General features: G+C 43.9%; 1 protein-coding gene across 8 annotated transcripts in view; it reads left to right on the forward strand.

The window, feature by feature from the left end:
• Nucleotides 1-17,928, forward strand: part of FRY (FRY microtubule binding protein) — a 223,475-nt gene that overhangs the window by 43,145 nt on the left and 162,402 nt on the right. The window contains exon 1 of one of the 8 annotated variants that reach the window (XM_077341826.1): nt 9,583-10,357. The exons of 6 other annotated variants lie outside the window; for them this stretch is intronic. In XM_077341826.1, coding sequence (XP_077197941.1) covers nt 10,288-10,357 — 70 coding nt within the window. In that variant the 5' untranslated portion in view covers nt 9,583-10,287. Of the gene's footprint in view, nt 1-9,582; nt 10,358-17,928 lie in introns of those variants that run through there. One more of the 8 variants, XM_077341828.1, reaches the window with a different exon arrangement.

Genomic DNA, 17,928 nt, shown 5'->3' on the forward strand with positions numbered 1-17,928 from the left:
GGGGGAGAATTGGAACAGTTTATTTTTCAGTGTTTTTCTACCTCAAAGAGATAGAGTTTTGGTCAAGTCATAGTTTGTATAAATGGGGGGGTTGTGTTCAGCTTGACCTGAAAACAATGAGAAAAAATGAAAGTGTTCTTTCCATGTGACAATGTGAATGTGGCCTCCTACCTTTCCCTGTTTAGAATCGCATTGCATGTTGTAAATGTGTAACATTAGAATGGTGCCCATAAAAATTATTGTATAGTAGAATTTTCTTCTTCCTTGTATAAATGTTTTAATTCTTTAGGGAAGTCACCTGCCTTGAATTCTGTAAAGTACAATACACAATGAACAGGTTGTAACATACATGATAATAAAACTGTGAATGTTGTATCATTGGAGAAAGCTTATTTCTGTCCTTCTCAGGATAGAAATGTCTGTGATTCAGACAAAAGCCCCAAGATAATTGCTGAAGGTACTCTGTGTGACTTGCTTCCCTTTTTTCCCCTAACCAAAGCACTATTTCAGAAGACAATGATCTAAAAATAAGTATGTTGATTGTATACAGCATTTATTTGTGGCTAAAAATGGGTCAGCACAGAAGTAGCAAGGAGATCAGATGTTAGTCATCTTCTATCGCAGTGGTCTTTAACTAGTATTGGTAGCTCTGGTTTGGGAAATACTTGAGATTTGGACAGGGGAGAGTCTGGGGAGGGCAGGGGAGGAAATTCAGTGAGAGAGAACACCACATAACCTACCTTCCAAAGTGGCCATTTTCTGCAGGGGAAATTATCTCTGTAGTTTGGAGATCAGTTATACTTCTAAAAGATCTCCAGCCAACACCTGGCAGTTGGCAACCCTATTTTTAACTCATGGGTTAGGGCCTCAGGTGGGTCACGGAGCCCTGCCTAATATGTTGCAGGCTGCTGTAGGGCAGCCATCTTATGCTGCCTTTTGATGCTGCCTGTGTGCATGTGTAGAGAACATGGGCACCGTAGTAATGGTAAAATTAAATAGTTAAAACATTTAAGAGATGTTAAAACCATTTGATCATGCTACCCCCTTGAGGCCTAGGAGCAGCCCACCTTCTTCAGCAGGGGTGGGGAGGAGCATACAGTACAAAACTCTGATATTATAAGAGTTGCTCCGGCATTGCATGATGTCTCTGTTTATATGCATTGATGTACATGCGAATGCATTCGCTGGCAGGGGCTCATGGGAATTGTAGTCCATGGACATCTGGAGGGCTGCAGTTTGACTACCCCTGGGGGATACATATTTGCATTGGCCACTGGAGTCAGGAAACAGGCAGTTGCCCAAGTAATTGTCTTGTAGTTGTATATCTTACCCCAGTGGTCCCCAACCTTTCTATCACCAGGGACCACTCAACGCTTGACAATTTTACTGAGGCCCGGTGGGGGGGGTAGTTTACTCCTCTACTCTCAACCACTGCCCTAACGCTCTTTGATCGCTATGGTAATGTTTAAACATCCCTTCAAAATAAGATACAGACACGCCACAACAATGAACATAAGGAACATTTTATTTTCATGGAAATTTTAACTCATGACAATGACAAATCAATGGGAACCCTGAGCTTGTTTCTCTGCAACGAGATAGTCCCATCTGGGAGTGATGGGAGACAATGACACCCAAAGTGTGTTGTAAAGGGCCGGGGGGATGAAGTAAAGGGCCGGGGGGAGGGGAAGAAGGCATCCTTTGCGGCCCACCTCCAATTAGTCGACAGACCATATGTGGTCCGCGGCCCACAGGTTGGGGATCGCTATCTTACCCCATACTATCTTGAATTCTGCTATCAGGCTGTCTTTGCAGAGCTCCTGGACCTGGCCAGGCTTGAACCTGCAGACACCATCACATGTAGTGTACCCAGTACGGGCCAAATGCTCCCCCGTGTGGGTGCTGGAAAAGGATGGGGCAATTTGCCACGACTAAAACTCCAGCCTGCAGCCTGACATGAAACCTCCAGTGCGTAAACAGTCCAAGCTGGCATCCAACCTCTTAGTACAGCGCTAGAAGGTAACATCAGGAAACTTCTCTGCCCTGTTTGCTGGCCCTCCAGGGCAACTGGATTGCCACTGAGTGAAACAGTATGCTGAATCTGATGGGCTACTGATATGGTTTGATCCAGCAGGGCTCTTCTTCTGTTCTTACCTGGAATATTTGGACTGAGAGCATGACTCTTTCAATTTTGACTTTATATGCCCTGTTCTGGACTGAAAACAATTGCAAGATCCCCTCCCCTGTTAGTGCATTTGTGGTGCTTCCCCGAAGTCACACAAGTGAAAAGTGTGTTGGTTTGACCCTGTTGTTGCTGTTTTTTAATCGAAATCTTTTGGTTACCTCTGACCATTAAGAAGTCAACAAACAGAAATGCCTTCCTACCTGCCAGTTATTGCTTTCCATGAGAAAAAGGCAGCAGCTGCAATCTTATCCTCGTTTTACATTGACATAAATGTGTGGCCCAGGCTTAGAGAAGGTGGCTGATGGTTCATCCAAAATCTCCCTCTTTTAACTTTGATTAGTATCTAATGCCACTTGGTGGCAGCACAGGAGCACATTTCTTAGCAACAAAAGAGTGAAAATGGTGAGGCAAAGCTACTGTACCTGCCATCTAAATTCCAACTAAGACAGTTTTAAAATGGCATTTTTTTTGTTTGTTTTTCATGTAGCTGCAGTAAATGTTCAAAGTGATTTTTTGAACAGAGACAGAAGCTGGATATCAAAAGAAAAATGTATCTATGGACACAATTGTCTGTTTCCGAACTAGTTCCTCCAGTTTAATTCAGGGGACGTTGCTGATTTACATGTCAAGTGGCAGTGCTCATAGTTCCTTCCTGTGCTTTGTGAGTGCTATAGGTAGTATATTCCCAGCTGGAAACTATGAGGAGCTCTCCTCACCACCACCACCACCTCCTCCCAGTTCTACAGTATAAAATAATAATGAGGAAACAACAGGAAATCATTTCAAAAAATAAGTTTTGATCTTAACTTACTGGGAAGGCTGGAGATTCTTCCAGTTGATAGGGCTGTTTTACTTGAGGCTATTTGACAAAAAGATTAGCACATTTTTTCATGTGTTTGCCAAACTTTAGCAAAATGCTAAGTACAACTATAATGTACATCAGGGGTAGTCAGCCTGTGGTCCTCCAGATGTTCGTGGACTACAATTCCCATGAGCCCCTGCCAGTAAATGAACATCTGGAGGACCACAGGTTGACTGCCCCTGGTCTAAACTGACTAGCAGTGGCTCTTGAGGGTATCTTGAAAGGTCTTTCCCATCACCTACCACCTGATCTCTTCAGATGCCAGGGATTGACCTTGGAAACCTGGATGCAAACCACAGTCTCCATTGCTGAACCAGACTCTCTCCAACACATTGATTATGGGACATCTGGAGGACCACAGGTTGACTATCCCTGATGTACATGATAAAAATACTTTTGTGATTAATACAGAAAAACCTAAACTCACCATCCTTGTGCTAAACTTGCTGGTCTGTATCCTATCACTCTGCCAAGCACAGGCCTGAGCATCCTTATGGCAACTTGAGCACCAGTTTCTCTGAGGGAAGAGCAACAGAGGAGATACTACTCAATAAAACAGATTCTAGATGTGTCTGTATTTTTTTGTTCATTTGCAGTTTGCCACTAGAAGCAGCTCTTTGGAAATATTGTTTAGCTGTCCCTGTTATGAGCCTGAGGTTAAGCAGGGGCATTTTGCAAGACCAAGAGCATTTCCACACCCGTTAAATGTAATGAAATGCTTGCCTTAAAGGTAAAGGTATCCCCTATGCAAGCCCCGAGTCATGTCTGACCCATGGGGTGATGCCCTCTAGCGTTTTCATGGCAGACTCGATACAGGGTGGTTTGCCATTCCCTTCCCCAGTCATTACCGTTTTACCAGGGAAGGAAATGGCAAACCACCCTGCACTGAGTCTGCTTACCTTACGTAGTTGTTATATTCCAGCCCCTCCATATGATGTTGCCAACATCCAGCATCTGGGCACTAACCGGCTGGCTACATTCTCCATTTCAAAGCGCTAGTTGGGGAAGCGCATGAAGTGGATTCCCCGACCTATTTATCGCGAGCTACAGAAGAGCAACCAGCAGGCAACCAGCAGAGGGAAGGTATGGAGGCTAAAATGTGTAAAGGTGCCTGCCTCATCCTGCCCTCCCACCCGCCTCTCTCTCCCTTGTTCCCAGAGATGGGAATGTCTTTTTTTTAATGCCTAACATCCTGGAGCAACAAATAGGCAGACAAGCGTGCAGGCGATGCCAGAAATAATTTCCCCCAAAGTTGTACCACAAAACATGCCTCTCTAAAGTCCCCCCCAAAAAATAAATTAGGAACGAGATTAATTTTTAAAAGTATCAAAGACTTGTGATTCTATTATGGGTGGTGTTCAAAAAGTGCTATGCATCTATGATTATATGCATAGGCATTTACACAGAAAAGTATGAATTTGCAGAATCTTTAAAACATGGAGAAAGGGGATAGGTTGCCTGGATTAACTGATAGGTAGAAGAGAGTCGTGTATAAAGCATGTTGCTCTCTTCCGCCATTTTCAGCAGCTAATGTGGAGGGTGAGAAGCACGAAAAGGCAGCAGCCAAAAGCAACACAGCAAAAAGGTGAGGAGGGGCTGGGAGGCACGATATGATTTAGCGCTATGCCATTCAGCTGGCATAATGTTATTTTTAGTGATGTGTGGAAATGCCTCAAGTTGCTATGCCCTGGTCACTATTATGGGGTGCAGCTGGAATGGCCGGCTTTCTCCCTTGGCTAAATTGGGACTTTTGAACTGTTCTTCCCTGTCTTGACTTTTAAAAAGTCAAATATTTTCCAGTACTAAGACATTGATTTTCTAATGGCTTTTATTTACATACTTCATTTATAGCCTGCTTCCCCCCCCCATGGGGGGGGGCAAAGCACCTTGCATCATTCATAGGGCTGCCAGCTCTGGGTTGGGAAATACTTGGATTTGGGAAGGGGGTGGAGTCTGAGAAAGGAGGTGTTTGGGGAGAGGATGGGAGGGGCTCCAATGAAGTATAATGCCATAGAGTCCAATTAAGCAGTTTGTGAGTAGAAAGGATGGTGTCGGTACTTGGCTCTTGGGGCCCTTTCCTGCATGCCCAGAGAAATGCCAATTGCCACTTTGGGATCAGGAAGTGAATTTTTTCCTGGCCAGATTGGACAGGGATTCTGGGGTTTTTTTGGGGGGGGGGCATTATCTGGACATGAAACTGGGATTCCTGTGGGTGGGGAGGTAATTGTGAATTTCATGCATTTTGCAGCGGGTTGGACTAGATGACCCTGGAGGTGCCTTCCAACTCTATGATTCAATTATTCAAAATCAAGGTGAACTGGATCTGTGTCTCCTGGAGATCAATTGTAATAGTGGAACATCTCCAGCCACCACCTGGACGTTGGCAACTCTAATCATTCACCTCTCATCCTCCCCCCCTCACAACCCCTATAAAAGGGATCAAACTGAGAATATACGACTGGCCCAATGTCACCCAGCTAACATTCATGGAGAGACCAGATTCAGACTTGCATATCCCACGTCCTTATACCACCACTGACTCTCATACAAGATAAAATAGGTCTATGGTGCAGCTTCATTTGGAGTACTGTGTACAGTTCTGGTCACTGTTTCAAAAAGGCATTATATAGCTAGAAAAAGAGGAGGCAACATCAGGGGGGAGGGCTTGGACTCTAAGTCCTGTTTTTGGCCCTCCAGAGAAACTGGGGAGACAGGATGCTGGAATAGATGGACCATTATTCTCTTCCAGCAGGCCCCTTCTTATGTTCTTATGGGGATTCCCTAAATCCTAGTGTGACGCTATCCACTACACCAAGGATGAACAAACTGTGGTTCTCCATATGTCCATGGACTACAATTGCCATAAGTCCCTGCTAGCATGGCCAGTTGGCATGGGCTTATGGTGATTGTAGTCTATGGACATCTGGAGACCCACAGTTTGGCCACCCCTGCACTACACCATGCTATCCATCCTGAAAGCAGTGCAGAAGAAACATTAATAGCATTGTAGGAGCAGGTATGTCAATCCTAAGCATCCTAAGAAACTGCAGTGGCCCCAGACAACCATGTATTTGGATTATGCTTGCTTGGCCATGGTTGTATTATTAGCATAGAGTAAACGTGTAAGATTCTGCAGTTCGGCTGTGATTCAAAACACATGCATTTTGGTATTAAATGCACAGACTTATTTTACTCTAATTAAGGGTGCATCCAACTGAGGCACTTTTGCATGCTTACTTCAAAGGGGGCATCTCATTAAACTCAATTGATTTCCAATCTTCAGTGAAGTTCTGGGCTTTCTCTGCACCATTCTTGTCTTGGATGTCCATGATAAACAATGCTCACTGGTAAGGCTGATTTGCAAGATTACCTTCTGAGATCCAGTTGAAGGGCCAGGCTGTCCTAATAACTCTGTTAAACTGTGCTAAATATTCTCGGAAAGAATTCCTCAGGGCATGGTAACAGCACGCAGGAACCATTATCATAAATGTATTAAATATATAAACACTACTTACATGCTTGATCATTATCTTTTTGTTATGAGATTCTGTAAATGTTTTAAGACTCTTTGCTATTGCAATAACACCTGACTGTAGTTAATGTTTGGCCAGCCCGTACATAAAGAGGGCTACCAGGACATAGCTTGTGATTCTGCAGCCGGACTAGTGACTTGGCTGGCTTAAAGTTTACTAGAGTTATGGAGGAATGTGTCCATTTTTTAATGGCTGTCTGTTGAGATAAGAACATGTGAGGGAAGTTTCAGGCTATGGGAGGAATATTGTCTCAGCTACCTATAAAGGAAGCGAGTTTTCAGTGGGGCTTTATTTCCAAGTAAGCATTCTTAAAATCATAGGGATCTACTTCAGCTATAACAATATTAATTTGCAAGTAAAGGCCAATGTAAAATGTGTTTTATGCAGATGTAAAAAACAAAAAGGGATTTGGGGGAAGAAGCCGTAAGGGCCTGGTTATTTGCATGTCCACTTCCTGTCCTTTCTGTCCTCTAATCGTGATTCCTCCTTGTAGGATTGCAGACATGGCTCGGTTTAAAATCAGAGTCTGGCAGCACCTTTAAGACATGATGGAATATGATATTCCCTGTCATGTAAGAAGATCATAGTCTGACGAAGGGTGCTTGCACTCGAAAGCTCACGCCCTGAATAAACCTTTGTTGGTCATAAAAGTGCTACTGGACTCTGATTTTATTGTGCTACTTCAGACCAACACGGCTACTCATTTGAATCACGGCTCAGTTTGTACATGCCAGCCTGGAACCTAGGCCATATTAGAGGCCATGGCTTCTTCCCAGTGTATTTTGGGCTACTTAGTATATAATTAATGATAAAAATGCTGGCCTGTGTTTGCCTGGAACCAGAAGAACTGTCCTCCAAGGGAAGGCTGTAGTCCTCAGCACTTTTGCTTGTGGTTCAGGCCTGCGATTCATGGGTGGAAGGAAGGCCTTCAAGTGCCTTCTCATGGTTGAGTGAGAAACAACATAAGCTGTTCTTTCCTCCCTCAGCCACAATGTCACTGTGGTGAGTGTCACCTGCACTGGGGCCAAAGCCTCTGAAAGACAGGGAAGGTGAGGGGACAATAAGGCAGAGCTTGGCCTGGCCAGCATTTCCCCAGTCCAGCACATTAAGTGCCTAGCTTTCCAACCTGTTTGTTTTTTGCTGGCCCTGCAACATAGAATCATATAGTTGGAAGGGACCTCCAGGGTCATCTAGTCCAACCCCCTGCACAATGCAGGACACTCACAACTACCTGCCCACCTACAGGGACCCCAATTCCATGCCTAGGCAGTTGTCTACTAAGCATGTCAGCAGCTCTCCAGGGTCTCAGGTAGAAATCTTTCACATCACCTGCTACTTGATTCTTTCCAATGGAGATGCTGGAAATGGAACCTGGGACCTTTGGCATGCCAACCAGAACCTGTGCCATTGAGTTACAGTCCTACTTCAATGGAGGAAGCAAACTGCTAGTTGTGGGATGAATGGAACAGACAGATCCTGCATTTACAGATTTAGATGATATTCTTTAAAAGAATAAGTATGGGGCAGGGTATCCTCTGTTACAGAGCCGACAACATACACAGCTTTTTAGATTTCATAAATGAACATGTAGGTTGCTGTCCCAAGGATCCTACACTTAAACTTTGGCTCAGAGAGAATAGTTGGAATGTTGAGAATCAAGGAATTAATACAAACACATACTAGAAAAAATTATTTTGGACTTCATTCGAGAATGAGTTGGGGAAATGATTAAGGGGGGAGCGAGGTGGTGTCATATGGGCCATTCTAGGAGGGCATTCTGGTGTGAGAGGCAGCAGTGAAGAATGTGTGGAGCTCTTTAAGGGCCCCAGATGCCAAAGGGGACAGTATCAAAACTGAAAATAACAAGTATATTGACAGACGGAGAGCCAGCTGCATATGCGTGTTTAGTAGTTGCACAGTAAATGTCATGCCTCTTGTGGACTACAGCAGTGGTCCCCAACCTGCGGGCCGCGGCCCGGCGGCGGGCCGCAAAGGCCATGGCGCCGGGCCGCGGCTCCCTCTCCCCGCCCCTCCCCCCCGCAGTAAAAAACTTCCCAGGCCGCAAACTTGCAGCCCGGGAAGCTACTTAGTGCGGGAGGGCGGGGAGAGGGAATCAGGGCCGGGCCGCAGGCGCGGCCGGGCGCGGCTCGTGGGTGCGGCCCGATCCGCGGGTGCGGCCCGCGGGCGCGGCCGGGCGCGGCCCGATCCGCGGGTGCGGCCGCTCGCGGGCGCGGCCGGAAGCGTGGGCGTGGCCTGCGCGGTCCCTGCGGGCGCGGCCCAATGCCCTGCTGGTCCCCAGCCTAATAAAGGTTGGGGACCACTGGACTACAGGTTCTTCACAGAACAGGATCCAGGCAAAGCTCACATCATAAAGCAAGTGTAGTGAGGTGGGCTAGTATCAAGGAGATGCAGGTTCAGATCCCTAGCTCTGAAGGTCATTGGGTGACCTTGGACTGGGGACTGTCAGCCTGACTTATTTTGCAAGAGGAGGAGAGGAAACCAATATGTGCCACCTTTGAAGGGGTGGGGGTTTACAACGCAAGCATTTTAATCCTAATTTCAGTTTTTGTTATGAAGAGCTCTCCCCACAACAGAAACCACGCGAGGTAGGTGAGGCTGAGAGAGCTCTGAGAGAATTGTAACTGGCCCAAGTTCACCTAGATGGCTGCATGTGGAGAATCAAACCTGGTTCTCCAGATTAGACACCATGGCTCTTCACCTCTGCACCAAGCCATCCTGAAGTCAAAAGATCTAGTACTCTGACCCTAAATGAGGGGGAGGGCGAGGAGGAAAGGTCAACTGGCCAACACAAAAAAAACCAGAATTGAAAGTGCATCATTAGCGTGCTGGACCCCCTTGCTTTCAGTTTGAGTGGGTTTGCTCGTGGACGTTGTAGCCAATGGTTGGAGGAGCGTGCAAGACGCCGCGTCGAGTAAGCGGTGTTCCACCCTGCCTGCTGTCTCTTTAAATCTGGTTCAAGACCGAGTGCTAGCAGCCGCCACCGCGGCTTGTCTGGTGCTGGGAGAGAAGCACCCAAACAAGTCAGGCGGCCGCGAGGAGGACCGGCTGCGCCGCGCTCCGTCATTGCACACCCAGCGAACAGGATGGGTGCAGCGCTGGCTTTACCGCAGCATGATGCAGTTGCACCGAATTAGGCGGCGTTGTTGTTGTTGTTGCTCTCGGGGCGGCGGAGCAGCTGACCAGCCGGTCTAAATTTTTTTTGAACCCAGCTTTGTTGCCCTTCGTTTGCGCTGGGAAGGCTGGCAGCTGCAGCTCAGCCGAGCCGTTCCGTCGCCTTGCGGGGAGACGCGTTTTGTCCTTCCCAGCGCTCCTCGAGGCCGGCCCTGATGCACCAGCTGTAGGCAGGCGAAAGAGAGCCTGGGCGACGCTGGCCCCAAGCAACCCAGTCCGCAGCGATGCTCCTGGGGCCGCGGGAGAGCAATGTGCCAAGGGCGGGCCCCGGAGCATGAGTAGGGGACAAGCATCTCCGACGGGTGTATGTGTGCGCGCTTTGGGGCGGGGGGGAAAGGCTGCCGCTTACCGGGAGAGCAGCAGCCACCTCTCAGGAGCGGAAGGAGCGGCCCTGCAGAGACTTCATTTCCTCTCCTGACCCCCGTCGTTTACATCACTCACTGGTGACTGTCACATCCAGCCGGCAAAGTACCTGCTACTCCGGCGGCGGCGGAGCGCCTTTGTATGCCGCAGACATGGCCAGCCAGCAGGATTCAGGCTTCTTTGAAATCAGTATCAAATATTTGCTGAAATCCTGGAGCAACAGTGAGTGAGCCTTTTTGTTTCGTGGGTCTGGATGCGGATGGTAGCAGAGGCCACCTTGCCTATTGTAGCTGGTCAGTTTTTGCAGTGGAACCAAGTGATGTTTTTTGTAGGGGGGGGGAGGAGGTAGGGGGATCCCATTCTGTATTAGTTAGGCAAATAAATCAAGCCCTCTGAGATGTGGATATCTTCCCTAAGTAATGGCATTATCCTCAATGTTATTCCATTGAATTAGTGCATTGGTTTGCTCTGAGGATTGCTTGCTTACCTCCCCGCTGTTCTCTATGGAATCTGATAGGGAAATCCACTCTTCTCCCCTTAGGTACTTCTTCGGATAACTGCTTCATGACAATGTTTTATGACAATGATGATTAAGCAGTATCCCATAATATTTTGCAGATACTGGCAAATCCGTGATATGTTACAGGAAAAACTGAGCAAATCCTGTTCCAATCTACTTACATGTATATGGCATAATAAATGGGGGGGCATTATAAGGGAGTTATTATCAGCTCAGTATTCACGTTTTATCCTCCTGGTATTATTCTTACGGTTTTGTTGCTTCGGCGGTGTGTTCATTGAATGAGTCCACTGCTTTTTCTAAGCCAAATGGGGAAGCTGCAGAATGTAAACAAATGAGGTTGGAGCTCTCCAGTATTGCAGGGTTGGATGTCAGTGATGCACCATTGTCCTCTCTAGCATCTCATTCTGGTTTAAGGTTTTGGTGTGTGTGTGGGGGGGGGAAGTGTTACATAATCAGCAGATATCAAGGATGTTTGTGAACTTAATCAGGCCTATCTAGACTGTCACATCTGATTTTAAGGAACGTGAAATTGCATTTAAAAATGTGGCCAGCTCATGCCTCCCTTACGTCAGCAAACTGACAGTGTCAGATTCCACCAGCTACTAAATGGTATGTTCTTTCTGGAAAAATGCAGCCCCCTAATAACTCATTACTCCAGCTAGATCATACAATGGATTTAAGGGTCCCCCCCCCTAATGAGGTATCAGTTACTGTAAAACCCAGTACAGTAATATCTGAGTTCTTGTACCTGGCTTGATGTATCACGATGTCTTTGTGAATGACATTTATAGACATTTTGTTCAAGTCATTTTGAATAATCAAATAGACTGTAAAAGCTTCCCGGAATATTTTTTTCCTTCCCGTAAATGTAAAGTGATCGAGGAAGAGTATTGTTAGTTCTGCCGCAGTTTTTATTTAGCCCATTTCCTCACCTTTAAAAAAAAGAACATATGGTATTTGGAACATAAATGAATGTTTTTGGTTTTGGGAGCTACTGTTAATTGACTTGACCGAATACTGTGAATGAATATTAAGACAATGTTAAGAGCTACTAGAGTAGCAAGAGAGTGAGTGGGTCACCAGTTCAAGTTTCACCTTAGTCACTAGATGGCCTTAGACAAGCTCCTGTTTCTCAGCCTCGGCCCCTCACCCCCCCCCCCAGGATAATAATACTGGTCTACTCCTTGCAGAATCGCGCTACACATGACTGTGACAACACACAGTGTGAAGCACTTTGAACACTGTAAGTGCTATACTAAGGTATATATGTGTGCAAACTTCTGTCAAGTTGCAGCTGACTTATGGTGACCCTGTGGGGCAAGGCATGAGATGAACAGAGGAGGTTTGCCTGACTCTGCTTAGTGACTTTGCTCTTTCTTGATGGTCACCCAGGCTGATTCTACTTAGCTTTTGAGACCTGACAAGAGTGGCCTAGTATGGGTCATCCTAGTCAGGGCATTATATTATTATGCAGTGTTTTTCTTATAGCAACTTCCAAAATGGGAATTGAAAATAGTTGGGAGATTTTGTGATGAGAAAATGCTAATACTCATTCATTTTGCATATTTTGAAGCCATGGTGCTATATTTCGTTAGCATGCCCTTTTAATAGAGCAGGATTTGCCGTCAATTTTATAGCATTATTGTATATTAATATTTGTTAATTCAGTTGTTAAAATACAAAATATTATGCCAATAAAGGTATTTGATAGTGAAATTTCACAGCAGTAAAACACCAAGTAAGGTTATGTATGCATATTTTTCAACAGAGCAAATTATCATACAAATATTACATTGGTATCAAAAATTACATTGATATTCCATCATACCATCCTAGACAAAAATGTTTCTCTTCGGTGCAGGATAGGCTTATCAGAAAGAGGCAGTGTAATCCGTCTACTTTTATTTATTTAAAGATAGTGCCCTGGTTTATCTTTTTGAAATCTAAAAAAATTTGGACTGGATCCTAACTAGCACAGCTGTGCTAAATGAAGAATTTTCCCCACTCCCTTCTCTAGCTGCAGGCTGCTGTACACTCTGCAATCATGTCCTTGGGGTTAATGAGCTTTTGGGAACAGGATGGGGGATGGGGGTAGACAGAGGGGTGAATTCCTACTATTTCTCCCCTCCCATGGGCAGAAATGCTTTCTGCAAGTGGATAAGAAGGCGATAGTCCAAACCTTGGTGTTTAAAACAAACAGCAAAGGTGATGCACCCAATGATTTATTTTTAAGGGTTTCAGAAATGATTGTCACAGGGATGAAATGTAGATGCCAGTTGTCTGAAAAGCTGTTGATTAGTTTGCTCCTTCTTGAAAGGTAACCTACTTTTATGGTAATGCCCTACTTGATTTTAGTACACAGCTATTACTATGGTTGATTGCAAAATGAGAGGAACAGAGTCAAGGTGGGACAAGTTGAAACCTTTTACCTGGAGCTGCTTTCTTTTCATCTTTAGTCTGTTTTCTTTGCATGCTTGCCTTAATTCTTTGTTGCTGAGGGGGTGGCCTTTCATTAAATATGGTCGGGACGGAAGTGCAAGGTGCCGGAGAACAGTAGCTGTGTGAGGTTGGTTGCAGAGTAGTAGCCACAGCTTAGCTCTCTGGAAAAATGTGTAAGCAATGCTTTGGTGTCCAACTTGTGATGTAAGACTTCATAAAATGTGATACTGCTGCTCAGCTGTCATGCTTACCGTCTCAGTATGGCTGGCGTCCAACTGATCGTTCACCTGGAACACATTCTGTTACCTTTCCATATGGTAGGTTTCTGTGCAATCATTCTCATATATTATATTTGGGGGGGGGGCAATCTGCAGGGCATTCGCTAGCACAATAATTCCGAGACTAGTCCATTGCATGCTCCCCACCCTCCTTTTTGGCAGTTTATAAGTCTGCATCAAAAATGAAATAAAACACCAAAAATCCTTTTGAAAGCAAACAATGATAAATGCATTGAACTAAAATACAACTTTTGTGCTCCACTGCAACTGTACTGAATGTGAAGGGGTTCCTGCTAGAAAAGGAGTAGCTTGCTGACCCTCTGAGTCATCAAGGCATACTACTTTGGACCCATTTAATCAGCTGATTGAAAAAGTAATACAGTGGTAGATGTCATGTAACTTTGGAACAGCTATTCACTAGTTCAGCACACTATGGTTACAGTGCCGGACTAGGATCTGGGAAGCATAGGTTCAAATCCCCACCTGTGCCATGGAAGCTTGCTGGATGATGTTGGACCAGTCACACTGTCTCATCTCAAGCTTCTTCACAGGGTTGTTGTGAGAAGAAAAGCTGTTTTGGATCCCTGCTGGGGTGAAAGGCAGATTATCATAATCATCAATAAAGTAAATAAAATGTGTATGGCGCATTATTAAGATCATGTATACAAATGGATCCCCCAGGCCTGTTCTTGAAATAAAAGTAGGAATTCACAAACTCTTATACATATAAATTTACAGTTTATTTGATTTTTTATTTATTTGATTTGATTTCTATACCGCCTTTCCATATGGCTCAGGGCGGTTTACATACAACATCATAGGGGATACATGGAACCAGTCAACATACAACATAGTCAATATACAACAATAACAACCCAACAGAGGTTCTAAACAACAACTTCAGTGGTCCCAACAATAACAACATAACAAGCTAAACTCCCTAGAGAGGTCAGGCTGCTTCAGGCCATGGAGGGGATGTCAGAGGTGAAGGGGACCTGTGGTCTGTCTCAAGCAAATGCCTAGTAGAGGAGCTCCCTTTTGCAGGCCCTGCAGAACTGTGGGAGTTCAGGCAGGGCCCTGATCTCTTCAGGGAGCTCATTCCACCAGGTGGAGGGCCAGAATAGAAAAAACTGTGGCCCTCATTGAGGACTGACATGCTTGTTTGGGGTCAGGGATCACCAGCCAGTTGGCAGTGGTGGAGCGTAATGCTCTTTTGGGGGTATAGGCGAAGAGATGGTCTCTCAGGTACACTGGGCCCAGACCGCGTATGGCCTTGAAGGTAAGTACCAAAACCTTAAGTGTTAATGCTTTTAGCAGCTTTTTTCAATTAGGCTTTTGTGAAACCCTGAGGTTTCTTTATGGCCTTGGAAGGGTTTTCTGAATGAGTGGGAGTTAATTTTTTAATAGATTTAAAAAATTTATTAAACATTTATCAGCTGATATGACCATATATGGCCATGTCGACGTGCCACCTCCCAAAATGGCCAGTGATGGGCTTGGAGGGGGTATGAAGGGGAGGGACCCCTGGTGGACATGTATACTGCTATGCTTCCCAACCATATTCTGCACAATTGTGCCATTTCTGGGGTTTCTCAAAGCCTGAAGAATGTTTCAGGGGGTTCTCAATGGTGAAAAAGTTCAGTGAGGTTGGCTTATAGCAAAATTTAATGAAAATCATTTAAAAATCTATCATTATATATCCAGAAAATTAGGTTAAATTCTTTTTGCAAGTGATCATTAGACTTTCAGTTTCTTTTCAACACTTAGTCCCTTTGATGTTGTGTAATCTAAATAAGATTCCTTATTGGTATATTTGAGTTCTACATATGTGACTGCTATTACAAGCTGATGCACTTAGTTAATTGTTTAGATCAGGTGTTTGTGAAATCTTGCAATAAGTTTTAAACTCCACTAGTACTGTGAATTGCTGATCCCTTTCTTTCCTCAGCTCCCCCAAACCTACCTGTTATATGAATCTTTAGTACAAAGAACCAAGATCTTCATTCCCAAGATAAAACATGTGTAACTAAACTGAAGCACATTCTTCCCATTAAGAATGTTCATCTTCCTTTTCTTCCTCTGTGTCCTTGCCCTTTGTGAAATTTTAAAATTCTAAGGGCCTTTGAACAGAGAGCTTTGTCTTGGTGCTCTCTTTTTGAAGATGCTCTGTAAATAAAGAACTGTAAAAAGGATCTTCAGTTTGCAATTGGTTCCATTCTTGAAATTATTTTTTGAATGCTAGAATTAATAATATTAGGGTTTGCTGGATGGTAAAAGCTGCTTAACACATGAGAATGCACTTTTGAATGAAAACTGGGCAACTGTGGTGGTGGTCTTTTAAATATTTCACAGTGTGGGCTTCTTATTATACAGCTTTATATACAGCACACATTAGTTGGAGCATTACATTATAGATTTTTTTAACCTCCCAGTAAGCTGTAATGTTATTGAATGTATAAGTGCATTTTAAATTAGTTGACCACTGAGGATGACCCTTAGGATCAAAACGTGTCTGGTCTTATATGCTCATATGTTCCATGTGTTATTGTTATTGATTGTATTCGACAGTAAGTAACAGATTTTATCAGTGTTTTTAATTTTTATTATGTGCCCCTGATAACTATTTGTATTTGAAACATAAACCATTTTTCTGCATCTCAACCTCCAGGTTCCTAACTTGTCTAGTCAGGTTGAGTGTTCCCTTTTTTTTTTTTTTTTTTACTGGATAGCAATCTTAACTAGATTTCCAAAAAATTGTAGTCAGGTTTGCTCAATGGGATTTATGCTCAGAAAATTGCTATTAGGTTTGCAATGAAGGATACATTGTGTGATTTCACAGAAATATCACATTCTTCCATGGAGCCAGTTAAGAGCCATTTGAAGGTGGTCTAGTGCTTAATGGGTGGTCATCTTCATACATATATTATAAATAAATGCAGGCTTTTATAAATCTTACAAAATAGCATTGATGATTCATGAATTTTAATATACATATTGACATTCATTGCAACCCTAAAGTCTTAATTGCTATTTAACTGATTAACAGTGGCAAGAACAAAGGAGTTTGATTATTTTTTGCAGTTAAGGTTACTTAAAATGTTATTACACTCAAAGGTTTCTGCTGCATGTAAAAATCTCCATCTCACAGCAAAATTTTGCAACATTTCCTACATTCCTCACGGTCTTTGTGAAAATCAGATTACATAGTTGTCTTATCTGCGAAGTCTTGAGAATTCAGCTGTTAAAAATTCCATGCAGTTATGTCAGTCCACAAGAAGAGATTCAAAAGTGCAAGTAGTCATAAACCTTTAATCGGCAACAACTAAAACATCACAAGGCTTGATTTCCCGCAAGGGAGTGGCGGGAAATACATCTAATAACAACGACGACGACGACAACAACAACAACAAGTCTCCCTCAATTAGATGTTCATCACAAAAAGATGAGGGGGAGGGAGAGATGTTTGTTAGCATAATGGAAAAGCCACAAAAGTCTCTGTATGTGACAAACATCACTTGGAAAAAAAAGTCTGTTGTACGTAGAAGAAAAGTAAAGAAAAATACAGAAGTCTTTATATTACTAGAAATGGAGACTAATGTTTTGAAAATATGCTTCATATTCTGAAGTCCACCCTCCCATGCACCTAGATCCTTTTTGCACATACAACTGGCAAGACAGGTCTCCCCCATCCTGTAATGATGCATTTGATTTTTCCTACCAAAATGCAGAGCTTTACATTTTTTACTATTGAAATTCATTTTAGCCTAGTTTTCCAGCTTGTCAAGATCATCCTGTATCCTGATTCTGTCTTCTGATGTGTTTCCTACCACTTTCAGTTTAGTATCATCTGCACTTTGAATGAGCACCCCCTCTATCACTTCATCCAAATTGTTTATGAATATGTTGAACAACACAGGGCCTGGGATAGATCCCTGAGGCACTCTACTTGTCACTCCTCTCCAAGAGGATGACGAACTATTAGCACAATAGAATCAGAGTCCAGTAGCACCTTTAAGACCAACAAAGATTTATTCAAGGCATGAGCTTTCGAGTGCAAGCATTCTTCCTCAGTCTATTAGCAAGCATCCTTTGGGTGCGAACTGTCAACTAATTCTCAATCCACCTAATAGTAATAGGATCCATACAGCATTTTACCAGTTTGTCAACAAGAATATCTTGTGGAACCTTATTAAAAGCTTGACTGCAGTCGATATAAACTACTATATTTGCCGGCATATAAGACGACTGGGCATATAAGACGACCCCCCAACATGTCCACTCAAAATATAAAGTTTGTTACATTACATTACAGTACAATGGGTCACTATGGGCAGCTATGTCTATTCCAACTGAAGTGCACCCGGTGTATAGGACTACCCCACCATTTGGAGGCATGTTTTTCAGGGGGGAAAAGTAGTCTTATATGCCAGCAAATATTGTATATTTACAGCGTCGTGACAAAGCTATGCTGACTCTTAGTAATCACAGCAATCTGCTCTAGCTGCTCAAGGACCAACAGTTAGATGCTTTGTTATAAAATTTTGCCAGCTATA

The sequence above is a fragment of the Paroedura picta genome, chromosome 6, assembly GCF_049243985.1.
Source record: "Paroedura picta isolate Pp20150507F chromosome 6, Ppicta_v3.0, whole genome shotgun sequence".
Taxonomy (NCBI): domain Eukaryota; kingdom Metazoa; phylum Chordata; class Lepidosauria; order Squamata; family Gekkonidae; genus Paroedura; species Paroedura picta.